The following is a 27,877-nucleotide window of genomic DNA, read 5'->3' as shown; positions in this document are numbered from 1 at the left end:
AAGAATTGATGTGTTTAAAAATTAGTTTTTCCCTGGAACTGTCGTAGAGTGTAACTAGTTGCCACCAAGTACTGTAGGAGCATCCTAATTAGATAGCTTTAAACAACGCTTACAGGTATATGTGCAAAGATTAGATGTGACATGTCGTTCGGGGTAATATAACCAGCTGCTGCTGCGCCGCGTGCCCGCGAAGCTGGTGTGTCACGCCGAATGGTGATTATCCCGGGTACATAGATTCAGATACAGATCAACTGGTGTCCTATTGAATACTGGTTGGCCCTTTGGATATACTACCTTGCCACCGGTACGTTAGATCTGCTTGGAGATTACTTGGCCAAGTGGTAAGTTTCATTAGCATTTTGTCACCAATCTTCCCTGGCATCAAAATGACCTCTTAGCTAAAAAAAAAACGATATTTCAATTACTCCAGATGCTAGCATAAATTCCAGGAATTTTATGATGATGTTTAAATACGCTTCAGAGAACATCTCCGTTATTCTCAAGAGAACATTCTGGAATGTAGCCGTGAAATAAAACAACCACTTCCGGGAACCATATGCTTCCATTTCCCTTATAAGGTCACGTCACCGTTTGAGAATTGAAAGTTTGAAATGCTCTTCCTGTCGCTTAAATAAAACTGTGTATGATCAAGGCCTTATGTCGTACTTCACTTTTCTATTTTCAGTTTGCATTTAGACAAAGATAATAGTTTAAGGCCTCTGATGAAAAGACTATGATTTAGAGCACTGTTAGGTGCCTATACGAAATGGGACTAGAATGGCACATGTGTATTAGCGGGGGCCGCAGTCATAATGCTGGGAACGACGGGCGTGTACTTTGATAGTTTTATGAGATAGTTCCGAAACAAGTGTATCGAAGGGAATCAACGTCAAGATTTAGTTTATTCCAGTGACTTATACAGTAAGGAATAAAAGAATGACTACATCTGTTAGTAGTCTGTTACGGACGTCTTAAGATTAAACTTATATCTTATATTATACGGAGAAATTTGATTGATTTTTTTTTTTCAATTCTGACTAAATTCCAGGAATTCTATTTTATGACCGTTGAATCATTTTCAGAGAACATCAAATGTCGTTCTCCGTAATTCTCCGGAAAATATTGTTTATTTATTTCACCACAGGGGACATATTCTGGAATGTCGGCGTGAAAGAAAACACCAATCCCTTCCAAGGAAAGATTCTACATTCCCTAATAAGGTCACATTAACCTTTGAGAATGACAATTTTCCAGTGCTCTCCTCGTGGCTACCATGAAACGATGTCAGAACTAAATGAATGTTTTTTCTCAATGGTTCATCCCTAGGGGAGGTTAAAAGGCCACTGACATTACCAATACAGTTCAGCTTCTCTTGCAATAGCCAGTATCCTCTTTTACGCTTGGGAATTACAATGTGGTTAGCCTTCCCGCAGTGAAGCAGAATAAGTCACGTTTGGGGGAATAACTGGATATACTATCAATTTCTACCATATTTGAAACCATTCTTGTCATTTTCCGGTGGGCAGCGCGATTAGCATATCTGTGGGTGTGGGATTTTCCATGGAAATTGCTTAGAAATTTTCTAACAATATCAATACATCATGGCAACAGCAACCTACACATATTATACATTATCTTAAAAGGTACTCCCATAGCTTTTGGGGGGCCGTATAGTATGGCAATGGGTTGTTATCCACTGCATGTGTCTATGGCACGGTATTGGAAGCTGGAGCCTAGCCCTCTTCTCCCACTGCCTTTTAACAACCCAACCAAAGTCAGGTACCCATTTTTACACCCGGGTGGAATGAAGAAAGTCGTGTAAAGACTAGCCAAGAATGCCTCTCAATCTTGTGTCCGCTAGCGTAGCGACTCGGTCATTCGATGCCGCTATCGCTATCGAAGAATTATTTATTTAGTACTGTAATAAATGATGTTATTTAGCAATCATCTTATGCTCAATTGAACAACTATTTTATTGAATGCGTATAAATCTTTGTGGTGAAAATGAAATCAGGAATAGATTGATGCTCATCTCGCCTTTCTTTTTGTATTTTAACTACCCTGCTATCAAGATATCTAACATTTACATCTTTGTCCCAGTTTTGTGCCTAAAATGATTTCTTTTCTAGTTTACAAAGACATCAACGCGACTTGCTCGGTGCCAGACAGTATCCCATCATCCTTTGGGGCCAGCCAAACGAGAAGTAAAATGGTTGCGATGTCGGCCATCATCAATGATTTTGCATTCAGCTGTCTGGACTTTAATCCACCGTGAGCGGTCATATGTCGAGATGTCTGGGGCATGTCTCTGCACGGCGTCAACTAATGAATCGCTTAAACGTACCAGATTAAAAGGATCTAGTTTTACGATAAAAAGATGAAATGAGGATTTAGAAAAGGCTTTGGATACTCGTTGCCCTGGCGTTGTACATGTAGCCTTCAGTCATTGATTTTTTTCGATTTCACGGTACAAGAAAAGACATATTTTTTACATTCTGTAAACTGTTTGTGATGATATCAAGTTTACTTTACTTTGTTTTGCTTTCCTTTGCTGACAAGAAAACTTAATAATTATAAATGAGCTCTTGAAAAGGGGACAAGGACGAAGAGTGTAACGCTATATTTGTTTGCTTTTTTTCAAGGTAATATCAAGATAAAGGTTAGAAAAGTAAGGTTTATAGGATTTTTGCTGCATGCCGTATGGATGAACGCGCTATGTTTTGGAAGATACAAAGTTGCTCTTCACCGCATTAAATTTGATAAAAGCAGACAATTTGGAATATATGTATTAACTGTGAGCTTGTTTTGTTAACTTGTTATGTTTATTCTCTACCTCTTTTCCTCTACACACAAACACACACAAACAAACACACAAAAACACAGACATGCAAATATATATACTTAAAAGAAATATATATATATAAATATGAAAGAGAGTGAGAGAGAGAGACAAACCTTAGTACATCTCACGCGTTGTATTGAAAGAGAGAGAGAGCAATCAAAATGATTTACACAATTTTGAGTAATTCTCAATACCCTTCATTTGAAAAGGACAATGACGCATGTTTACGCATACGTTTGGTTGGTGATGACGTTAGAAGAATTGGTATGACGTATCTTGCCGTACCTAACGTATCATTATGAAATACACCTACCCGCGTATCCACGTCGCAATCAGAAAAAAGTGATGGTTACCTCAATGAAGAGCTATTCTTCCACTGGCTGTGACAGAGACGACAGACGCTATGTACAGATTCATTGTACCGGGGAAATTCCCCTCGCTCATTTTGACAATTAAGCACAATGAACAGTTGACCACGGCTTAACGTCCCGTCCTAAAGACTGCACAGTGGCATGTATTTGGGGTGTGAGTGACACAATCGGGATTCGAACTCACGACTTCTTGGTTCAGAGGCCGGGTCGCTTACCACTGGACTACACACGCCTCGGTGATTCGACAGAAGCATTGACATTTCGAACATCTTAGATAACCTTTTCGAACATCTGTGAAGGCTGTCCACGAAAATTAAATTTTAAGTACGTGTGAGGCAAGTATTTATTTATATATATATATATATATATATATTTATTTATTTATTATTTCTTTATTTCAGGCTCTCACTGGCCCATATGACATAGGGACAAACATGAAAAACAAAGATTATATACAACATTTTGAGACAAACTAACAATATTATGGCTATGTGTAGAGGCGGCTCCATAGGTTGGTGAAGAATGAGTTCTTGTAAAAAGAGTCGGACCTAAGTACGGACTGTATAATGGCATTACAAGAATTGAAAATGCTATGTACAAAGGAGTAGCACTGTTTACGCCATCTGGCGTCGAAGGTATCGGTATGATTGCACACGAACATTTCACTTGCGCTGCAAGATCTTGGGAAACTCATAATTATACGGAAACAATTGTTGTAGGCAATTCGACATTTCGACAGAACACTCGAGCGAAAAGAATTCCATAACTGCGCCCCAAAGAGTTGGGAGCAGTGAGACGTGAATAGTGTTTTCTTAATAGTAGGTGAACAAAGACAAAATTTTCGAATTATAGTATTTGCTCGACAATACAGGCCAATATATATATATATATATACATGAAATTGGTTCTGGTTGTCTTTTTAATAATAGAGTTTAACAATCTGATATTTTAGATTGTTTTACCCAATATGCTGCCTTCAAACACCTTGTGGCGTACCTAGAAGTTTGAATTGCTGATTGTATAATGCATGAGATGTAACGAAACCAGGAAAACTTTGGAAAAAACAACAGCTGACTGTGTAGGAGGTGCACTAAAATTGATTGTACTTCTATCATCTGTTATTGCGATGAGTAATTGTTCAATTTTGATTATCTGTCATACGCGTGGGCCACGTATGACGTTACGACCACGCTTTTCAAAGTAATTTTCAAAGTTCAGTGCAGAACATGGGGAACTCTTGTCACGTTTTCAAAACATTCATTTCGTTTTCACAAGCAACCAGATTATGAGGAGCTATTACCATCTATGAATTGTTTTCTCATGTTTATCAACTCATAACTTAATGTGTCTGGCAATAGAGAAAAAATGTAGTAAATGGAAAACAAGCAAGTAAAACTAATATACCCAGAATGCGACTCATCATTTTATTTCTTTTCAACAGTCTCTACATTAAGCAATTAATTTGGCAAGAATACATTTACATAATTAATCTTACCAATGTGATTTTTTTATTCATACTTTGTTATAATATGATTATATTACACCATTCCAGGTATTTCCAGCCTACACATTGTAACATACGTGTAGATTGTTGCGTAACGTCGCATTCATATTCATCGACTTTGATACACAACGTCAACAGTGTAAATTGTCTGGAATATAGTTGTGCAATTCGTTTAGAAATGTTTCCACATACTGCATTTTTACACAAATAAACTTAGTACACTTGATATATTTTGGTCTTGGTATTGTAAGGCCATGTTGATTTGATTATTTGGATGACATCCAAGCGCGCATCAATTTTCGTCCGTTTCAAAAACAAAATTCGGCCATACTGTAAATCATACAAACCAGATGAGAAAATGTATCTTGTAGATTGCAAAAAAAGATTATATTTCGGAAAAGGGATACTAATGTCGTAAAATGCCGAAGGCATTCCCAAAGTCGAAGAGGGAGATTTAAAAGAACAAAAATGAAGAATCTGTTATTCGGTATGCCAAACTCTGTGTGTTTAGTTTTGTTCATACATTGTACTTGCTGGCCACGTAGATTTCGTAATGAATGCGACTTTTTTTCTTGCCAAACATTTTTCTATTCGCACGTTCGCATTAGTTTTGAGGTCCCCGGAGGATACCATCCATATATTCAAATCAACATGGCCTAAGTAGTAAAAGGTTCTAGTACCGGTTATAGAGAAAGAAAACCATATTCGGATCACTCCTTAATGTTAGCAATATTCACACAAAGAAAAATTGGCTCTGCCAAAATAATAAACGTATTGTTTGGACCAAATAGAATAACGCCGTCTGGCAGCTGAAGGCGGAACATCTTTCAAGTACTAAATTAAAGATATGCACAAAAACAAACGTTTCTTGATAGATAAGAATGAGCATTTTCTAGCCTCTCTGTCCAGAACATTTAATGAACTAGTTCTCTACAAGAGTTCAATACAGAAACAAACTTAGGCTGAATTCAAGTTGGTTGATATACAAAAACTTTTTGTGAAGTAAGTTGAGATAAACTCTACAGAGCAATGTGCGCAAACTTTCCTAATAAAAAAGCATACCAAAGCATAAATAAGTCATTATAACCCACGTTGATACTTTGTATGTATACGAAACACCTGACAGATGACTTTGATTTGTTTTGGCTCAGTTGTGTCCACCTTTAAGGCCTGTTTGAGCACAAATCTGCCTCGCTATCTGCTGAGCCTTCCACAAGCAATGCTGGGCGTCTAGGTCCCCCGTCTTTGGTTTCGCGGAGTCCACGAAAAGTCCGAACTTCCGAGCGGACCTGGACGCGCTTCTCCTCGGGACCAGGTCGTCTCGCATCCCGAAGATGTAGTTGTACTTTTCCCGGTACGACTGGCACTGGCGGCGACGGAGCGCGTGCAGGCGGGCGGCAATGCTGTTGACACTGGTGGACGTGCTAGCTCCGGACGCCGCGCGATCGCCGTAGTACTGCTGCGATCCCGAACGACCAGGCGTGCAACTACACCGGTCGTACTGCCTCAGGGACGACTCCCTCTGGCCACTGCGAGTGGTTGGGACGCTCTCGGCGGTTGCGTTTGGCGGGAAATTCAAATTCCCTTGCGCGTAATCCCCGTGGTGGTGAATGACGGAAGTCGGCCCTCGTACTTCCGGTCGTGTGCTGTATCCGGTTGAGAGGTGATGACTTGGCCGGTGGTAGCCGGAGGACGTGGAGGGCAGGTAGTTCTGAGACAACAAGTTGAAGGAAAACGACGGTTTGTAGGGCACCGGTGTGCGCACACGTAAGCTTGAAGACGTTTTCCAAGTGTGTTCGTTTCCGTGAAGGAGGGGGGAGTTGGCGAAGGCCTCATAAGTGTCCGGATCGAGGCCAAACGCGGTGGGCTGGTTGAAGACCCCGCTTTCCCCTTCGTATTCCTTCGCGCTGTCGCCTTCGAGCAACTGGAAAGTGCCTGACAGGATCCCTCCGTGTCTTTCCTTTGCGCGGGGCGATTTTTCGACCTCCTGTTTGAACATGGACATGGAAAGCTGTCTGTTTAACGTCGTCAAGTCCATGGGCTTTTCCTGGTTTCCACCCTCCTCCTGGTAGCCTCCCCTTGACGAGCGTCGGGACGTTTTGGTGACCTTGGTTTCGAACTGGTCGCCGCCATTTTGGTTGGTCATGGCGTCATAGTCGTCTGTGAGGTACGGAGGATGTGGTCCGAGGTTTGGGTGTTGGCTGTTGCTATGGTCTTCCTGTTGCCAGGGGCGAAACACCCGCCACGAGTTTGAAGAGGCTGGCGGCATAGGTAGGAACTCTGTAAACAAACGAAATTGAAACATCAGATTATGTTTCTCATATATAGACTACAGTTATTACTTTCCATGGACTTACTTGACGTTACTTAGGCTCACTCTTCACGTTACTTTTCCTGACCAAAGACAGACAGTTGACTTATGCCAGAATTAAATGGGTCAGGTACCCGATTAAGACTGCTGTTTGACTGTTATTTGAACGAATTTTATTTGTGTTTGGTTCAAGAACTGTACAATAAACTTATACTATGACGATTTCAGGTACCCATGTTACACCTGGATGGAGTGAGGAAAGTCTTGTTAAGTGCCTTCATTCAAAACATCGATGATTCGAACCCTGGGCTGGGCCCTAGGCCAAACGCCCTAACGTTACGCAAACATGACGCCACCCCCATGCAGCCCCTATCTCACTGGACCCGCGACACGATTGCGACCTCGCTGCGTCCTAAACTGGATTTGTGTTACCCTTGACTTTGTAATGGGAAAATTATACGAAAAGTACAATAATAACTAAAAAGACAACAAAACACACAAAGCGTAAAATTATTCGTTTTATTTGTAGGGCTCCCTTGGAAATCAGTTACCTTGTTAACTGAAGGGACTACCCTAAAGATTGATAAATCGATGAAATTCGTTGAGTGCTTTGTCAAATCGCTCGGTCACAGCGAGGTCGCCAACGTTTCGCGGGTCCAGTGAGAGGGGGGCTTTTACTTGTCAACCAATCATTTACCTTGTTCCTGTCTGAGCACCAAGCCCGTCTGTGCGCCCGTCGTGTCCTGGGACGTGGTAGCTTCGGCTGAACTCGGCGGGTTGTCGCCGCTCCCCGAACAGGCCCGAAGGCAGTCGGACGACTTCGGCTCCTTCTTCACCCTCATGGTGTTCTGTTGCATGCAGCTCTCTCTTCCTGTGAAATGAATGAATGAATTATGTATGTAAGTACATACGGGAGAAGAAGAAAGAGCTGAAAAGAGCTGGACTTTAACTACCCCCAACAAAGGCTACAACACAGCCTCGGCAGAAGCTAGGCTGTGAGTTAAACACGCGAGCTGTGGAGAACTGAACTGTGTGGAGTCAGAAGGAGTTGTAAGGAATGATGCAGAAGGGGACACTGAACTTTGAGAGTGAAACACTAAAGAACTTTAGAGAACTCTGAGAGTAATTTGTACAGAAATAGAGATAGGAAAATACATATATCTTTTTTTCATAGATATGATGTGATAGATCTGATCGAATGTTTTTTTTAATGTCCCAATGGTCATCAGTAGACTATACGTGTGGGGCATGGGATACCCCTGGTGGGTTCGTTCACCTGCCCTCCGAAAGATAGTAGATATGAGTACGAAATAACAGCAATATAAGAATATAATTCATTTTATAAAACAGGATCGCTATGTACCACAAGTGTCATGGCATCCCTGTTGTAAATACTTCAGCTATGCAATGCTCTCCCAAGGGAGGAATAAAGTACAAGAAAGAAAGAAATACAAGAAAATGTGATCAGAGATGGCGGACTTCACCCTTCAGTCATGATGATTCGCTACCCTTCCGGTCCCACAGATAAAAATAGCATCACTGGGTATGTATGGCAACATGGAAATCAACATGGAAATCACGAGACACAAACAGACACACAGAAGTACAAACAAACAAGTCAGAAGCAAGGCTTCACCCATTTCGTTATACCCAAATTAAAAACAGGCGCCACCCGAAAAATATTAGAATTATATTTCATATGTTGCATGCTGTACTCCCGGCCGACTAACTCCTCTGGCATGTTATCCGTCTCTTTAGCAAATTTCTACTCTTTTTCCAGCGACCTGTGGAGCCTTGTAGAGACTAGCATCGACCGATGGGTCTTCGACGGTTACTGCAAGCCTGTGTAGAGTACTATAGCTAACTTTGTGATTCCAAATAATGACCGCTACTCCCTTGTCCTGAGCTATTTGCATCATATTTAAAACTGTCTATATATGATTGAATTTTTAACGCGTATTGTTGTAAACTTATGGAGAAACATCGATATGCATGATAAATTATTGTTTCAACAAAATAGATACTAGTATCTTGTCTGGTATGATAATATGATGACAGAACGTGCATGTTTGTTTATCCGCACATGTGTACCGTAGGCAGCACGTGTAGATTGTCTGGGCCACCGGAGAGAACCTGAATATTCAACGGTCGGGCTGAAATGGCGCAACGAGGCGTGAGATTGGGAATTCGACTCAATGAACCATTTTGTAAAATGGACTTACACACAGTTAGAAAATAAATGGGAATAGCATGCGCGTTAGAAATACCGTAGGCTCTACCAGCCTCCGCGGGTCGCTGGGAAAATAGTAGAAATTGGCCAAATAGAGTCAATTGTATGAAGGGAGTCAGCTACGGAGAGAGGGTCCAATCTGAGAATGTAACCCTCCATGGCCAAAGTCCCCCGGCAAATGTTCTCCCGATAGCCGGCGCGGTTAGTCTGGTAGAGACTAGAAATACCGTACTATAGCCCGATAGGACTAGCAGCACACGATGGAATCGCCAAATCTCCAAGCAGATGTGGGGACAGTACTGTAGGCGAGTTTTTGAAGCCTTCTGGTATAGTTTTAGCCATCGGCTATATTGTTGATTGGAAAGTGGCACAAAAGGCCACAAAAAACACACATAAAACACCCCTGCATCTGCTTGGAGATTAAAAGGTCGCTTGGCTTTTGGAGTAGTGCAACTACAAACACCACGATATATGGCAAATGGTGCTGATGACAAAAACAATGATATTAATCAGGCTTAAAGGAATGCGTGCAAGACCGTATACCAATTACCTAACACAATATTTGTCAGTGCCATATCCCGTAAACTCTGAAATGAACTGATTATCTGATAAATATATATGTATATATATAGATAAATAGATAGATATATATCAGATAGATAGATAGATAGATAGATAGATAGATAGATAGATAGATAGATAGATAGATAGATAGAAAGATGAAAAATCTCAAAATCTTAGCATATGAACAGAAGTGGACAAGCTAAACATACAGCAAACACATACCAAACAGACACATATCTAGCACACACACACACACACGCGTGCACACACACATCAGTACTGATGACGTTTCAATTACGGTTATCAAATCAAAATTTAGCAAAAGGGGAAACATTGGAAAAAGAAAAGACAACGTACCGTTATTTTGCAAGCCTTAAATCCCTGATCCTTGCAACACCTTGTGTGGTAAAACCTTACAAAAACGTCTCTTTGATCTAGAAACACGTCTACCAATCTCTATGCCTCACACTCACGTGTGGGCCTCGCGAGCATACGGCGTATGCAAAACATTCCCAACCCCCAGTAATTGTCTACAAGTCGGTATCATGTAGGTTTCATGTATCAAAACAGTTCCAGGTATGCCCCGCCTCCTCCAGACTATGATCAAAGGACCGTGCCGACAGCAACAGGTGGGCACACTTCATTACGTGCAGGTAGGCGTTACAAACGCATACCTGCCCGTAAGCGTCAGGTAATGAAGTGACAGTATCAACTTTTCAGGAAAAGATCTAGAGTACTTGTAAACATTCAACCTAGTACGAAACCTATCGTTTGAAAATATACGCACCCAATAGAATTTTTTCCATTTCATATATCTTTGTTACGAATAGTAAACAGTGCAAAATTGATTGTAGGTGAGCCTAAAATCTGGATAATTGTTTACATTGTTATTTGATGACGTAAAGACACGGAATTTCGTAATTTCTATCGAAATAAATCAGATCTTTTCTGCGCCTTCTTGCCACTAAAATTTGAGAATTAACAGCGTCAATGAAATTCAAAGAAACGTTGAGAATACATAGCTTCCAACAGAAATTGTTCCACAAAAATACAATTAAAACTTCATGTTTTGCAGCGTGTTTATCTTCACAAAATCGACAGTAGCCAAACGTACAAAGTAAACAGTTTTTCTCCAGACTAATCACTATTCGCCGCAAGCTGTGAGTAGACATAGTTTCTCTAAGCATGTTTTCCTATGATAACAACACTATTACTTTTCACTCTATCTATAACAAAACAATACTGAAGTTACTAGGGGTACAGATAGACCCTCCACGAGAGTAAACTACAGTCAAACCTAAACCTGCCCAAGAAGACCACTCAGGGGACCGATAGAATCTGGTCTATGTGGACAGGTGGTCAATATGGACAGGATTCTTACTGCTTTTGTCAATAGGAAAATATCTCAGGCTAGGGACCACAAAAAAGCGGTCACATTGGCAAGGTGGTCCTTATATACAGAGGTAGTCATGCGATCACTAGTACGGGTTTGACAATATATCAATGATGAGGTGGTCCTTAATCCTTATGTAGAGGTGGTCACCTGTACAGGTTGACTGTATAGTAGACAAAAATTACAAATATGATAAAAAACTGATTTTTCCAAAAGTAAGATTTGTCCTGGGATGTCTTTGTTGCTCAACTGGTAGTAGCCTCACTGCTGGTTCCAATGGAATCACTCGGAGATCCCGGTTCAAGTCCCGGGGTCAGGACATCTCGGTTGGGGCTGCATCGTCTTTCAGAAGGGACGTAAAATGGGGGCTTCGTGTTCCTAAATGTGCCTGAATCATGTTTAAAGGAAAGGACTAGCAACTCCCTGTAAAAAATATAATACCTGAAATAGCATGCCACCGGGCTCTAAAAGTAGAACAACGACAATGTCTGTCCTGCACGTGATACACTGACTGTGACGTATTGGCGTCCCCGTTTTCCAAGCAGGGATTTGAGTGTATCAGACAGTTGGGATCTCTTACGTTAGGCAGACAGAGAGCGTCAGGGTGGCGGGAGTGTGGGAGACTGACCTAGCCAGCGTACCGAGTCAACATGGGGCACAGAAGACTGGCGAATTTTCCCTTCAAAACAGGACTTGAACTTCTAGTTTCTACTACCTTTCTTTAAACGTTATATCGCGGGCGGATTCAATTACTTCCAAAGTGCCAAAATTATCAATCTGAAAACGTCTTTTGGAAGCTGACACCTTCCACCATCTCACTGGCAAGTTTGTTTGGTCAGATGTAGTCGTTAACGCAAGTTAGAAAGCGATTTGTCGGGAAATGACTCATACGAATCTGAGTTTCAATGCGATTCACGTGGTTCGATTGGTCGGGGTGAACATGGTAATGTTTTCTTTTTCATGAAATCTTACAAGGGAAAGACTTTCATCTAATTAGAATTGATATTTTGAAAAAATACCACCGGTACATTATTTTCTCTATAAACTTTTGTAAGAAAAGCATTTTGTGGAATTGGAAGAATAATAAGTATGGATTGGAGGTTTATCAGGTGTACTGTATACTTATCCCTGAAGGAAAATCCTTGGCCTAAATACATATATCCAAAATCATCTAATAATGCTCGCGAAGCTTATATAAGCAAGGTTGACGCTTTGCACGTACGGATTTATGATTAGTCTAGAGTATTTACCTGTCTGAAATATTTCCATTCTCTTAGTCCTAGTAAAATGAAGTAAACTACAGTCCAACGTGTACCAGTGACCACCTATACATGAAGAGCGTTTAACCTAACACCCGGCCAATGCGATCAATTCTTTGGTGGCCCCTCAGATAATTTATCCAAACAATCACTGATTTATAAGAATTCTGTGCACACTATAGTGGTCGTCTGCCTACTGTGACCGTTTTCTGCAAGTCTCTTGAATGGTCAGTATTCTATATAATTGGGTATATTTTGACACATGGGATGGGTTCTTAAACGTACTTGAGGTGTGGCTCTCCTCCAATGATACGGGACCACATTTCATCGTCCCGTCCGAGTAGACGCCCCTATCCGAAGCTAGGTACTCGTTTTCACAGTACAGTGACGGAAATTCGTTTCAAGTATACATTTCACAAGTTCACAGCATTGGGGTTCGAACCCAGGATGTCTGCTTTGCTTAATGCTGTTTGTAAAGTGTCTGAACAAAACACAGACTGAATGATTCATGTCTGATCTCGATTTTATGATGTTAGTCGTAAAGTCCAATCTGCGGATTCTCCCGCGCTTTCCTTGTCTCATTAGTGGGCGCCATGACAGGCGTTTTCCCGCCTTTTTCTGGTCATTATTTCCTCGCTGAAGGCTTAGCTAACCAGACAAATGAATCTCGTGTAATCTCACGAGTCTGCCGAGCATTGCCGGCACCGATCATACAACGATAAAAAAGAAATATCCAAGCAGATGTGTGAAGGTACGCCAGTTGGAAACTAACATGATACATGTATTTACTATTTCCCCCCCCCCCCCCCGATATGACTTGACTTACTTTTCCCCAGTTGCAACACATGTGCGATTACCTTTACTTAGAGGGTTATGCTTTCGGGTTTGTTTGTTTGTTTGTTTGTTTGTTTGTTTGTTTGTTTGTTTATGAACAGAATAACTCGGCATGGATGATACAACCGTACAACGATACAAATCTCCAAGCAGATATGAGAAGTGGGTAGAGTGTTCGCCTTGCACGTGGTTAGTTAAAGACACGCCACTACCCCCTAGACTAGCCCCTGCTATTGTGTGGCCCAGGGGCTATCAAAACGGTGATGGGCGCCGCTCTTTGTACCATGTGTCGCGGAAAGAACCTAAACTTTTTTTCTAAACTTTAAGATGCCAGAAGCAACGGCAGTGGAAGATTGACAGGACATCTTAGATATATCAATTGCAAGTACATGTACATGCCCGAAGGCTACTTGCAAGTACATAATACATGGGTATAATGGCACAGATAAAGAGCTATTAAGGACTAGTTTCTACTACAGTTAACTACTTACTTTTACATTCTAGAATATACATCGATCTAATTATGTTGGGGTTGGCTTCTCCTTTTGAGGCAGTGGAAGACGAATTTACCGACTTCTTCTATAATATATGTGGCTTCCTAGATTTTAATGGTAGTATTGTTTTTTATGGTCAGGAATATTGGGAAAGTATGAATATATTTCAGACACGTTGTTAAATACTTGGTTTCCTATATTATATATGCTATTGTGTACATATATATAATTACCTTAACTTAGAAAGTTATGTTTTCGGGTCTGTTTGTCTGTTTGTTTGCTTGTTTATGAACAGAATAACTCTAGAAGTCGTCGATTGATCTTTATAATATCTAGTTTGATGGTAGATTATGGGCGCCCTAGCGTCTTCCCATGGTACTACAGCAGGACTTCCGATTTTGATATCTCGTGTTCCGGACATGCTATGTTCATGATGTTTCAAGGGTAGAAAGGTCTTGGGCTCGTGAAGAAGTGACGTAGGTATTTGGGCTTCGTGGCAGCTTTTCAGAATCCAATATATTGTTGAAAACTTCCGTCGTTTCCCAAGACAATCATAATGAAAATAACAGATGTCCAGTGACTAACAAAAATCCACACAATATCATAATCATTATTTTTCTGCCAGTGGATTTCAATACACCAATAATTAGGTTGTCTTTTGTCCGATGTTTGAATAGCAGGACAATTTATATCATTTTGCTATCAATAATGTTGGAAGCTATGCATCGCTTTTCGATTCCGTTTGATTTTATAATATGACATATCATCATAGTCATATTTTAGTGCTTCGCACTGAGGCGGGTCGACATTGTCTAATATGTTGATCTGTAAAATTCGTGAAGTGTTTTGTCAAATATTTTCTCGCTAGTGAAATGGCTGTGTTAGAAAAGAGTGATCGCGTAAAACTGATAGATGTCAAATCAACAGTTAGTGCGAGTTTCTATTGTCACTATATATTTCAATTCTCCGTCTTTGATAGTTTCACATAAACATTTGTTGTTACATTTCATATATAATCTGTTTTATTCCTGTAAGTTTTTGGAAGAAATAGTACAAAGCAGAACTGTTTTAAAGGACAGATATCCCAGTTTTCTGTTCTATCTAAATCCTAATGGCCTCAAAGACCCTAGCGCTACAGCCTATACCGTATCATTAGACCAGAAAACACGATAAAAGTATTTTTACCAGACGAATCGCAGCAAGACCAATCCAACGTTACCAGACAATTGTATTATGGTGCGACATATCTACAAAGAAGGTTTGTGCTTTTTATACCATGAATTATGAAGTCGCACAAACATTTTGTACAGATATATGTTTGGGCTTACGTGATTCTACTATTATTTTCTAACTAAATGGCGAAGAAAATGTACTAACCCTGTGCTCTATTTGTTTAAATTGTTTCTCGTATCGTAGATACAAATCTCTATTTTAAACGCACAACAAGATAGTATCGTATTTTCTTTGTTTTGTTTGTTTGTTGACTTAATTTACTCAGCCTACCTCACAAAACATGAATATAAATGCGCCCATGCAAACAAGCAAGTCAATAGAGTGGGATATATATGAATACCGTCTGGCTTACAGAACCAGGCAATGTTGGAAAAGTGTAGGTCTTGTATAACAGCTAGCGAAAAACGGGTAAACATATGAGTCAGACCGCATAAGCTACTCGCATAGGGATATGTAAAATTCCTACTACTACTGCATTCTAAGAAATAGGCAACGATAATAAAATGCTAAAAGATTACGAATATTGACAAACTATATGGAAACTAAGCCACAAACACACAAACGAACACGCACATGCGCACGCACACACATACACAAACGCGCACACACATACACACACACAAACACGCACAACAATACACTCAGACACACTTGCGCAACCACACACACAAAACACACACAAACAAACAAAGAGAAAGAACTACGATCATTTCTGGTACGTCTTTGCATAGAGAAAATGCCAATGTTAAAAACCTCGAGACATCTACAATATACATTGTGTATGTGGGTGTTCTGAACACTCCAGTACAGAAAGAGCACAAACTCACCTTAAAACCGCCTCCAGTCTTGCAGCCTTTCAAACTCGCAGCACGACTTTCGTTCTGTCTACGTGTGCCAAGCGACTCGCCAACTGACGATGCCCAAATCGATCCCGCTGCCTCAACTTCTAGACGACTCCCCCGGACAAAAACAATCGACGTGTTTTGTGCCGGTCCTTCGTGACCCAGTGGGACGGAGTTGGTGGCCGTACGGCGCGCTGATACGTCTATGCTGACTGGCGAAGAGAAGCTACCCGTATAATCACAGCCCGGCAGTGCGACGGGCGCGCAAATTAGTCTGCTTGGGATGACGACCGATGACAGACAGCCCCTTTCCCGTGACTTTTTTTAATCGCCCTTGTTGATACGCTGTCTCGTGCTGTCGGGCATGCGTGGGGCAAAATATTGACGCCAACAATAGTCATGTCTTGTCTGGACGCGTCTCGTGTTGTTTTTGCCTCCATAAATACGGTGGTATTGTTTTTGATGTGTCTGTCTGTGTGTCTGTCTGTGTGTATGCCGAGCAGACAGAGTGGAAAAAGATGACGCCAAAAACATGTCTTGTCGTGCCTGGACACATGTTACTTTTGCTTCCATGAATTGGAGGTTTGTATTTGGTGTGTCTGTATGTATACATGTGTGTGTGTGGGTGTGTGCGTGTGTGTTTGTTTTCGAATATTTGTGGTCAGCATAACTTATCATAAGAATCTCTGGACGGATTCCCATGATATTTGGCATGGTCTTGCATGGATAGAAAGGTGCGGTATATTTCAATCAGACAGCTGAAGAGCTCAAGGTTTACTGTGGGACTCCTGGTGGATTTCTTTATCTTGTGAAGACTTTGTGAACTCACCATTGCCTTATCAACCTCAGTATCTGTCAGTATCGTTTCAAAAATGCGTCTCAACACGAGCAAATATTTCTGAATTCGCTAGGTTCAAATGAGCAATCATTTTAGACACGTGACGACCGCGATTTTTTTACAGGGCAAGGAAGTTTACATCGGCCGTCTAAATTTCCGGTCACAGTGGTAAAGATATTTTTCCGGTTTCCACCATACCTTACCACATGCCGCATCCTTTTTTGGTCGGAAATAGTCAGGAATTTGATTAAACTTACTCTCCAAGCAGAGGAGGGGTTCCGACTAGTTTTTGATGTGTTTTTGGCGTTTAAAAAAGAAATGACAAAGCAGAAAGTCCAACGAAAACGCCAAAAACACATCAAAAACAGCCGGAACCCCTCCTCTGCTTGGAGAGTAGATTCAATCATCCACTAATCGAGATTTTTACGTTTTATGTAGCCCTAAACAACAATCATGCGCCAGATGTTTGTGTTCTGCAGAAATACACGGACAACCAGACAAAGCACAAGCAGACAGCTAGTTGTCCTTATACCCAAGCGATCGGTAGCCTACCACGGACCCTATGCCTTGAACAGCCTACCGCCAAACACACGTACGGCTCCGAATCTGACTTCCTTTAAAAGACTCTTGAAGTAGCGGAAATGACCAAAACGAATGGACACGGACCATGAACCATCTTTCGCTATATGTTTTGTACCATGTATATGTACTGATAAAATTATGTTGATAGAGTTATTAGGACTTAGATAATGTAATTTGTATCTCTTTTATATTTCATCTGACCCTTGCCTCTTCCTTCATGACCTTAATGAAAAGCGGCCTGCAGGCCGATTTGAGCTTCTCATGAATAAACAAAAGTTCAAAGAAATATTTCCATCGTGGTAGCATCAATTATGTGCACGTCAATTTTTGATTAGTTTGTGACGAAACATATTTGTTATCAAATTTTGTATCACCCACGTTCGACGTCAATTGGTAATTGTAGTTGACGGTGCGGAAATTGACTCTGAAATTGCTCATTATTTACAAACAAGTAAACAAACACAATTTTTTAAGTGTCATCGGCATCTAAACGTCCATGCTCTTTTTCCGTTCAGATGAATACGGAAGAATCTGGCCATACAATCAGCATTTGACTCCATAATCATTATTAGCATTCTGTACCGTGTACGTAAACATACGTATCTGGTATTTTGCAAGAATTGTTGCTAGTCTCATTTATATTTGACTTATCTAAAAGCTATTGAGATCAGCAGAACGACATGCCAGTTCTCTACACAAAAATGATATGAAACTTTTACCTTTAGATTTTCATCGATAAATGCATAACATGCGTATTAGCAAACTTTCTGGATACTACAAGTGTTAGTACACTCCTTTATATACCTGAGTTACATTCCCAAATCAGTGCCTGGTCGGGCAGTTTGTGGAAACGAAAATAAATAGGGGTGGGTACCGGTACAAAAAATTCAGGTCCGGTCCAGGTCCAGGTCCAGAGGGTCAGGTCCAGGTCCGGACCTGTACCTGTACCTGATTATAGTAGTGTCGCAGTACATCATATTTTGGAGTGCGAGACACACGTAAAAGTCTCCAAACGTCATGTCTGGAACGATATAATTTCTTAGGTTTGCACTTTGTCTCAAAATTATAACTATACTCTCATCGCCGTCTGTTTACTCATCCTTTAAGTGTTTCTAGATATGATTCACAGCTAACGTCTTCGAAAACGAAGTTAAATCTGCTGTTTTGTATTTTCTTAGACCAGTTATGTGGGCGCCTGCTGGTAGCCTGGTACTATGAATTTTCTAATCGGTCCATAGGCCGGTCCACTGATTTTTTACGGACCGGTTTTTTTGGACCGGTCCATTAAGAAATACCGGTTTTGTACCGGTACACGGTACCGGTACCCACCCCTAAAAATAAAGTATGAGAAAAACGGAACAATACAACAAACAAAACATAAGAAAAAATAATAATTAGCATGTGTATATTTCTGATATGAAGTTTCTTTGCAAACAGCTTGATTGAGTTCTGGTTTGGCATTTGACCCTTGCTTTAAGTTAAGTCAAGTCTGAAACGAGACTGAAACCCGCTTTGCTCTTTTAAAGTCTCCTATGTTTACGTAGAGATTTCTACGAAAGTTCGCTCTGATAAAATTTTGATAACGGAACACATGATAGGCCCTTGTAGTACTTGGTTTGTTGTGTTCATAAATGTAGACCAATCGGCCTGTCAATCAAACGCGTATCCGTCCAATGGAGTCACATGGATTGCTCACGTGATGTTCAAAGGCCGTTAACGTGCATGCGCGGGTCTTACGACATTAAATTTGAACCGGCGGACTATTTTGTACTTGTGCCCTGCTTTCCCGACAATATACTTATAAATCTTCACATTGATGTTGGCACATTCTCATATGATGTTCTCACAAATAAAAACTTATTAACGATTTTCGTCATTTCGGATGGTGATGTAAAGACGGCAGTCCCATGTATGAGGGAGCTTCGGGCGTAAGCCTCAAGCGTCAAACCTCTGCACGTAATATAACCCAACACACTTATCGAGAAGAGTAGGGGTGACCCGGTGTGCTTGGCCAAAAACGCGAGCCGTGGCGAAGCCGCATTGCACTACCACTAGCTACTTGAAAAAGCATCATGCTTCACCTCAATTGAGGATGACTGCTATACCTTTTTTAACGATTGACTTAACGGTATAGTTAACTGCATGGCTTCTGTCTGTCACAAAACTCAGCTTACCCCTTGCCTTCGCACGTACGCGTTGTAACGGGCCACGAAATCCGCAAGAGGGTGTGTACGAAATGTTGAAAACATTTTCATATTTTATACCACTTTTTCGCTTTTTTCCTCTCTTCCTCAACAGTTTTATACAGTTAGGCCACACCAACTTGATTTTATGGATGACATCCTGTGGAGACCCCAAAACTAATGCGCGTGGGGGAAAAAAAAGAAAAATCCAGCAAAAAAAAAATGCTGCCAAACCATAGGGCTACTAGTACTAGTACAAGGCTGGTATTGCGAATTGAACCACAGAACACAGTTTGTTTGTAGGAGGTACATGTAGGTTGTCTTGTTCATCATAGCAGACTATTAGAAGGTATTTGGCTCCGAGGACTGTGGATGATATATGACTGTGATGAGACTACTCATATACACCCATAAGGGCAGTTTCAACATACATGGCATTGAACTCCATATTAAGCATTCCATGGTTTACGCTCACAAATCCCTCTGCCAATCCCTCAATTCCTCTCCCATGTCTCTCATTGTTGCAAAAGAAACGTGTGAGAGCCACTCTGGATAGGTCGTGTTTGAAATTGTCTTGGCGATACTCGCTGCATGGCCGCCGCGATCCTCTCGTACAACTGTGCAAACGCAAAATCCCCCTAGCCAACATCGATGGCATACCAATCCACATACGCCCCCAGTTTTCCGATAAGCCGGCACAATGCTAGCCTTTTGCGGCAATCTAAGTCGGCAAGTTCCGGAGTTCTGTGTAGCCTTGGAGGAGGTGATGTTTTTTGTTTTTTTTGTTTTTTTTGGACAACAGGCGAAAATCAATGCGCGCGCGGATGTCATCCATAAGATTAACTTGGTGTGGCCTTAGGGCGTCTGACCAAGAGATCCTGGGTTCAAATCCCCCTGACATGCCACCGATATTGTGCCATTGGGAAAGACAATTTACACGACCGCACCCAGGTGTAAAAATGAATTATTCCTAACTTCGGTTGGGGAAGTAAAAGACGGTGGAAGGAAAGCGTAAGGCTCCGCCTTCCAATACCGTTCCACTAGCTACACACAGTGGATAACAACCAACTGTCCCTACGGCCTCAAAAAAACAACCCTTTCAGTCGCTTCGCTCAGGTGAACCTTCACCTTTTTACCATTTTTATGCGACTTATTTTCTTTCTTTTACATCCGCCCCCCATTTTTCCTACGCTCCCCCACCCCCTGATCTATAATGGTCGGTCCCCGGGTACTTTTATCATTTTTATACGACTTATTTTCTTTCTTGTACATCTCCCCATGTTTCCTACACTCCTACCCCTCCCCTTGATCTATAATGGTCGGTCCCCGGGTACTTTCATCATTCTTATATGCCTTATTTTCTTTCTTGTACACCCCCCGCCCCATTTTTTCCTACGCACCCCCTCCCCTGATATATAATGGTCGGCCCCGGGTACTTTTATCATTTTTATATGACTTATTTTCTTTCTTGTACACCCCCATGTTTCCTACACTCCAACCCCTCCCCTTGATCTATAATGGTCGGTCCCGGGGTACTTTTTATCATTTCTATACGACTTATTTTCTTTCTTGTACACCCCCCATGTTTCCTACACTCCTACCCCTACCCCTGATCTATAATGGTCGGTCCCCGGGCTCCTGGTGTCGGTAGGCAGACACAGACAATTAAGGTCCTGTCGATTGTTCCTCCCCCTTTGTTGACGCCGACCTCCGGAGCAATAATAAACTGCCGGGCTTCAGACAATTAACTTTACCTGGTAAATAACTTTTAAAAAAAGTATCAATATTCATAAAGCCCATACTACAATGACTTAGCGTAGTTGCTGGCTCGAGTGAATACACCGTAGATGTCTCTATTTCAGCCGCCATTGTAATTTTTTTCCTCAAGTCTATCAACATGATCTTAGATACGTATTCATATGAAGTATCAAGCACTCTTAGGGTGATCTAATTAGATCTGATTATTGCCTTCGCCAAGAAGGTTCTGTTTGCAGTGTTGTATGTCTGTCTATCTGTGTGTGTGACTGTCTGTGTGTGTGTTGACAGCTTAACTCGAGAAGCTGTGGAAGGATATTCATGATATTTAGTAGGTGGGTAGGTGTCGGGAAAATGAAGTTAATGAGCCTCCTAGCGACTTTCTGACGCACCACAGCGGAACTTCCAGTTCTATATCTCGCATTCTGGGCATGCCGTGGTTGTATCTTTTAGTGGTAGATTGCTCTTGGAGCAGAGAGTAAGTGCTATAGGTTTGGGCCCGCTAGCGCCTTCTTCGCAGAATATAAATGCCGAAAAATACGAAGAGCTGCCTGTAATATATTCTACAGGTTACCAAGAACATCTTGTTTTTCTACAGTAACTGGAATTACACAAAGGATGAGGTCTGTGAAGTACATTCTTGCATTCATTTTATTTCGTTAGTTTTAGGTATCTATAAAAGTTGTAAAGTCGTTCTACTGTTGTTCAACAGGTATAAACGCATTTCGACATGTTTAGCACATGAGGTTCTTAGGCTCGTGGCAGTAGCTAGTTTTAAACCGACTAGCGGCTCTATTAGATTGAACGACTTATCATACCTAACGTTAACGTTTGCATAGATAGTTCTAAGCGTCGTTTAGAGTTATCAAGCGAGATGCCCTACCGTACTTTTACAGTGCAATGAGTTTCACTTTGCGATAGCTCTAAGAAAGAAGGAATTTAAAATGTGGCTTTAGCCATAATTCAACAGCATTTGTTTTCGTGACTATTTAGTTCACTTGGGGTAGCCGGGTACCGTCGGGACGTGGAAGCTGTGTGCCGTCTGGCTGTGGAGGCCGGGTGCCGTCGGAAGGTGGAGGGCGTGTGCCATCGGGACGAGGAGGCCGGGTGCCATCGGGACGTGGAGGCCGGGTGCCGTCGGGAGGTGGAGGGCGTGTGCCGTCGGGACGTGGAGGCCGGGTGCCGTCGGGACGTGGAGGCCGGGTGCCGTCGGGACGTGGAGGCCGGGTGCCGTCGGGACGTGGTGGCCGGGTGCCGTCGGGACGTGGTGGCTTGGTGCCGTCGGGAGGTGGAGGGCGGGTGCCGTCGGGCGGTGGAGGTCGGGTGCCTTCGGGTCTCGGGGGACGGTCACCATCCGGGCGTGGGGGACGGTCTCCATCTGGGCGCGGGGGACGGTCACCATCGGGACGCGGGGGACGGTCACCATCGGGACGCGGGGGACGGTCTACTTCGGGGCGAGGGGGACGGTCACCGTCGGGGCGAGGGGGGCGGTCACCATCGGGGCGCGGGGGACGGTCACCGTCGGGGCGAGGGGGGCGGTCACCATCGGGACGCGGGGGATGGTCTCCATCAGGACGTAGGGGACGGTCTCCATCTGGACGCGAAGGACGGTCTCCATCGGGACGGAAAGGACGGTGGTCATCATCGGGACGGGAAGGCCGGCGGTCATCATCGGGACGGAAAGGACGGCGGTCATCATCGGGACGGAAAGGCCGGCGGTCGTCATCCGGACGGAAAGGACGGCGGTCATCATCGGGACGGGAAGGCCGGCGGTCGTCATCCGGACGGAAAGGACGGCGGTCGTCATCGGGACGGGAAGGACGGCGGTCGTCATCGGGACCGGAAGGACGGCGGTCGTCATCCGGACGGAAAGGACGGCGGTCGTCATCCGGACGGAAAGGACGGCGGTCGTCATCGGGACGGGAAGGACGGCGGTCGTCATCGGGACCGGAAGGACGGCGGTCGTCATCCGGACGGAAAGGACGGCGGTCGTCATCGGGACGAGAAGGACGGCGCTCATCATCGGGACGGAAAGGACGGCGGTCATCTTCGGGACGGGAAGGACGGCGGTCGTCATCGGGACGGGAAGGACGGCGGTCATCATCCGGACGGAAAGGACGGCGGTCGTCATCGGGGCGGAAAGGACGGCGGTCATCTTCGGGACGGGAAGGACGGCGGTCGTCATCGGGACGGGAAGGACGGCGGTCGTCATCTGGACGGAAAGGACGGCGGTCGTCATCGGGACGGGAAGGACGGCGGTCATCTTCGGGACGGGAAGGACGGCGGTCGTCATCGGGACGGGAAGGACGGCGGTCATCATCCGGACGGAAAGGACGGCGGTCGTCATCTGGACGGAAAGGACGGCGGTCACCATCGGGACGGGAAGGACGGCGGTCGTCATCGGGACGGAAAGGACGGCGGTCGTAGTCGGGACGGAAAGGATGGCGGTCATCATCTGGACGGGAAGGACGGCGGTCATCTTCGGGACCGGAAGGACGGCGGTCATCATCAGGACGGGAAGGGCGGCGGTCGTCCTCAGGACGGGAAGGGCGGCGGTCATCATCGGGACGGGAAGGACGGCGGTCGTCATCGGGACGGAAAGGACGGCGGTCATCATCGGGACGGAAAGGACGGCGGTCACCATCGGGGCGGGTGTCATCATTGGGACGGCGGTCGTCATCGGGACGGAAAGGACGGCGGTCACCATCGGGACGGGAAGGCCGGCGGTCACCATCGGGACGGAAAGGACGGCGGTCATCATCGGGACGGAAAGGCCGGCGGTCATCATCGGGACGGAAAGGACGGCGGTCACCATCGGGACGAGAAGGACGGCGGTCATCATCGGGACGGAAAGGACGGCGGTCGTCATCGGGACGGAAAGGACGGCGGTCATCATCGGGACGGGAAGGACGGCGGTCGTCATCTGGACGGGAAGGCCGGCGGTCACCATCGGGACGGAAAGGACGGCGGTCATCATCGGGACGGAAAGGACGGTGGTCATCATCGGGACGGAAAGGACGGCGGTCGTCATCGGGACGGGAAGGCCGGCGGTCACCATCGGGACGGGAAGGACGGCGGTCGTCATCTGGACGGGAAGGACGGCGGCCATCTTCGGGACCGGAAGGGCGGCGGTCGTCCTCAGGACGGGAAGGACGGCGGTCGTCATCGGGACCGGAAGGACGGCGGTCATCATCGGGACGGAAAGGACGGCGGTCATCATCGGGACGGAAAGGACGGCGGTCACCATCGGGACGGGTGTCATCATTGGGACGGCGGTCACCATCGGGACGGGAAGGGCGGCGGTCACCATCGGGACGGAAAGGACGGCGGTCATCATCGGGACGGAAAGGACGGCGGTCACCATCGGGACTGGAAGGACGGTGGTCATCATCGGGACGGAAAGGACGGCGGTCATCATCGGGACGGGAAGGCCGGCGGTCACCATCGGGACGGGAAGGACGGCGGTCATCATCAGGACGGGAAGGACGGCGGTCATCTTCGGGACGGTAAGGACGGCGGTCATCATCGGGACGAGAAGGACGGCGGTCATCTTCTGGACGGTAAGGACGGCGGTCGTCATCGGGACGGAAAGGACGGCGGTCGTCATCGGGACGAGAAGGACGGCGGTCATCATCAAGACGGGAAGGACGGCGGTCGTCATCGGGACGGGAAAGACGGCGGTCGTCATCTGGACGGAAAGGACGGCGGTCGTCATCGGGACGGAAAGGACGGCGGTCATCATCGGGACGGGAAGGGCGGCGGTCATCATCAGGACGGGAAGGCCGGCGGTCACCATCGGGACGGGAAGGACGGCGGTCGTCATCGGGACGGAAAGGACGGCGGTCGTCATCGGGACGGGAAGGCCGGCGGTCATCATCGGGACGGGAAGGACGGCGGTCGTCATCGGGACGGAAAGGACGGCGGTCGTCATCGGGACGGAAAGGACGGCGGTCATCATCAGGACGGGAAGGCCGGCGGTCGTCATCAGGACGGAAAGGCCGGCGGTCATCATCGGGACGCAGAGGACGGTCACCATCGGGTGTCAGAGGACGGTCACCTGGACGCAGGGGACGATCTCCATCGGGACGTGGAGGCCTGGTGCCGTTGGGCGGTGGAGGCTTGGTGCCGTCGGGAGGTGGAGGCTTGGTGCCGTCGGGCGGTGGAGGCCTGGTGCCGTCGGGCGGTGGAGGCCCGGTGCCGTCGGGCGGTGGAGGCCTGGTGCCGTCGGGCGGTGGCGGCCGGGTGCCGTCGAGAGTTCGCGGCCTGGTGCCGTCGGGTGGAGGCGGCGGGCGGGCAAACACCTGTAGTTGGGGTGGGGTGAAAGAATGTCGTTCTTGAGATTTTCTACTCGAAATTTCATAAAAACACATCATCAAGTCATTCTGTCAGGCCAGTTAGAATTTTTTTTTTGCTTTTTACAATTTGGTTCGGAAAATCTCAGCATGATTATGATCCTGTCGACATACAACCTTATCAAACTATACTTTGCGTTATAACATCGCTCAAAAGTCCCAAACAGACCAAAAAACTACTTAATTGAAGCCTCACAATTGGAAACATATCATATGACAATCTATATTATACGACTGATTTTCATACGTTAATATTGTAAGGTGGAAAAACTGAAGAAAAAAAATGGGAGTGAGTGATAAAACTATTTTCAAAACTATTTGCTGTCATGATTTGCCAAATTAGAGCACGTATGTAATGAATACACTATGCACAAACGGATTTTCGTGTTGCGTCTAGAATTTGAATACAATACGAAATAACAGTAAAAAATAGGAATCAATTGGACATAAAGCGAAGAAATAGCGCTAGATTGAATAGATGAAAAAAGTGGGAATAACAAACATTTCAAAGTTACGAAAATGTCATTAAAAAAAAAAAACTCACCCCCGAAACAAGCACGGCAACGGCTAGAGCCAGGAAAAGCTTCATGTCTAGATCTGTCGATGTAGTTTCTCGAACTGATAGAAAACGATTGAAAAAGTCACACTTATATAGGCTATAGCCGGTCTAACAACAGCAAAATGCTGACGCAAGCGCATGGTGTAAGACTATCAAAGTCCATACATTCGTGGCACACCGTACCAGCCGCCATGACATGCAGGTGTTCGGTGCTGCCCCGTACCATACACGTAAAGGTTAATGTGTTAATGCGACGTTCATATGATTGTGTATTTAGTGCAAAGCTGTACCATTTACTCACAAAACCTTTGTCTAGTGCCACGCCGTACCATACAGGTATAAACTGGAATTATCTAGTACCATGCCGCACCAGTCACCGGACAAGTATTTGTATTTGTACTTATTGACAATGAAAGACAAGTCATTACACTGGGTCAGCCTAGGCAGCTTTCGCTGGTAACGGCTGACCCACAAGTACAGACGAACATACAGTAAGTTCATTACACTATCATAATACATACATAGTTAATGCGATACTATACAATGAATGAATACAGTATAAAATCATTTGACTCAGTAACTACCATGCAACATATATATATTAACATAATAAAGTCGTTGGGGGAATAGTCTACAATATTATAATCTATAGCATTGCGGTGGAATAGATGGAAGGTTGATAGGAGGTAAATCTAAAATCAGGACAACAGGTAGGATTTGCATTGGGCCTTGAATATGCTCAGTGTGGGTGCGTGAGTCAGTGACGTTTCTGGGTAGACTGTTCCAGACCCGTGACGTGTAGGGGATAAAACAGTGTTCTTGTAGATGTTGGTTCTGCATCGAGGGATGTGAAGATGTACGGAGTTACGGAGGCGGAGCTGGGTTTGAGCTTGTCTTGTTGACGGGATGAGTGGCTGGAGGTGGGGTGGTACTAGCCTGGATACCAGACCTTTCGCGCGATGCGATGATAACCCCTTTTGGGCGGGAAAGACCTAGTAGTAGGGATAGAGTTGACACCCGGGAGCGCTTGGCAGCCGAACTCAGATTTCTATCGCCCGAGAGATAATTAGTGGGCCGTGTGCTATCTGTGGCGGCGGCGCGAGTTGCTTCCCCGGCGGAAGGATTAGCTCCAGGAGCGCGGTGGTCTGGCACCCAGGCTAGGGTGGTACAGAGCCGGTGACGAGTTTGTACATGATCACTAGACGGTTGTAGTCTCGCCTAGTTGAGAGCCTATCCCACCCAAGCTGTTGTAGCACGTCTGAGTAGGGTGTCCTTGGCGCTGCGCCTGTAACAAGGCGGCCTGCATGGTATCGCACACGTTCGAGTACCTTGGAGGCGGCAGCACTCATGTTGCTGAAGAGAATGGAGGTGTATTCCAGCTTAGGCCGAGCCAGGGTAAGGTAAGCTAGTTCGAGGGCTTCCTGGGATAGTTTACCTCGTAACCTCCAGAGATATCCAAGACCTTTCCTGTCTTTACGACGTCTAGTATCACACCGTAACAGTCGCGACTCTACGACACCATTGAATGAAAAGGGATGAGGGAATGAATGAATGACTCCATTGCCCGATAAGTCTTTTTTTATTCACAAAAACATACAAGTAGACAAAGTGAAGGTAGACTCAAGTTACATACATACAGATATATGCATTGTGAAACAAATGAAAGGAGCGAGTAGAAACAAGTGATCCCAACCGAGATTTGAACCCACGCCGAAACCGGCAGCCCAGATC

At 44.6% G+C, this 27,877-nt stretch overlaps 2 protein-coding genes across 2 annotated transcripts; one reads left to right on the top strand and one right to left on the bottom strand.

Moving 5' to 3' along the window:
* Positions 1 to 5,659: 5,659 nt before the first annotated feature.
* Positions 5,660 to 7,878, bottom strand: LOC136424426 (uncharacterized). The gene is made up of 2 exons (XM_066413025.1): positions 7,726 to 7,878; positions 5,660 to 6,997 (listed from the first exon to the last, which is right to left on the bottom strand). The coding sequence occupies exons 1-2, from the start codon at positions 7,868 to 7,870 to the stop codon at positions 5,865 to 5,867; spliced, it is 1,278 nt and encodes a 425-aa protein (XP_066269122.1). The 5' UTR covers positions 7,871 to 7,878; the 3' UTR covers positions 5,660 to 5,864.
* Positions 7,879 to 21,853: 13,975 nt separating this feature from the next.
* Positions 21,854 to 25,556, top strand: LOC136424715 (RNA-binding motif protein, X-linked-like-3). Its single transcript, XM_066413337.1, has 2 exons — positions 21,854 to 21,858; positions 22,229 to 25,556. The coding sequence occupies exons 1-2, from the start codon at positions 21,854 to 21,856 to the stop codon at positions 25,554 to 25,556; spliced, it is 3,333 nt and encodes a 1,110-aa protein (XP_066269434.1).
* The last annotated feature ends 2,321 nt before the right edge of the window (positions 25,557 to 27,877 follow it).

The sequence above is a fragment of the Branchiostoma lanceolatum genome, chromosome 18 (assembly GCF_035083965.1).
Source record: "Branchiostoma lanceolatum isolate klBraLanc5 chromosome 18, klBraLanc5.hap2, whole genome shotgun sequence".
Lineage (NCBI taxonomy): Eukaryota > Metazoa > Chordata > Leptocardii > Amphioxiformes > Branchiostomatidae > Branchiostoma > Branchiostoma lanceolatum.
The sequence above is the reverse complement of the archived record's forward strand: the minus strand, read 5'-3'. Positions and strand labels throughout refer to the sequence as shown.

Coding starts and splice junctions, on each gene's coding strand:
- LOC136424426 (XM_066413025.1), bottom strand. CDS start 7,870: ATGAGGGTGAAGAAGGAGCCGAAGTCGTCCGACTGCCTTCGGGCCTGT. Junction 6,998..7,725: donor GGTGCTCAGACAGGAACAAG/GTAAATGATTGG, acceptor GTTTGTTTACAG/AGTTCCTACCTATGCCGCCA.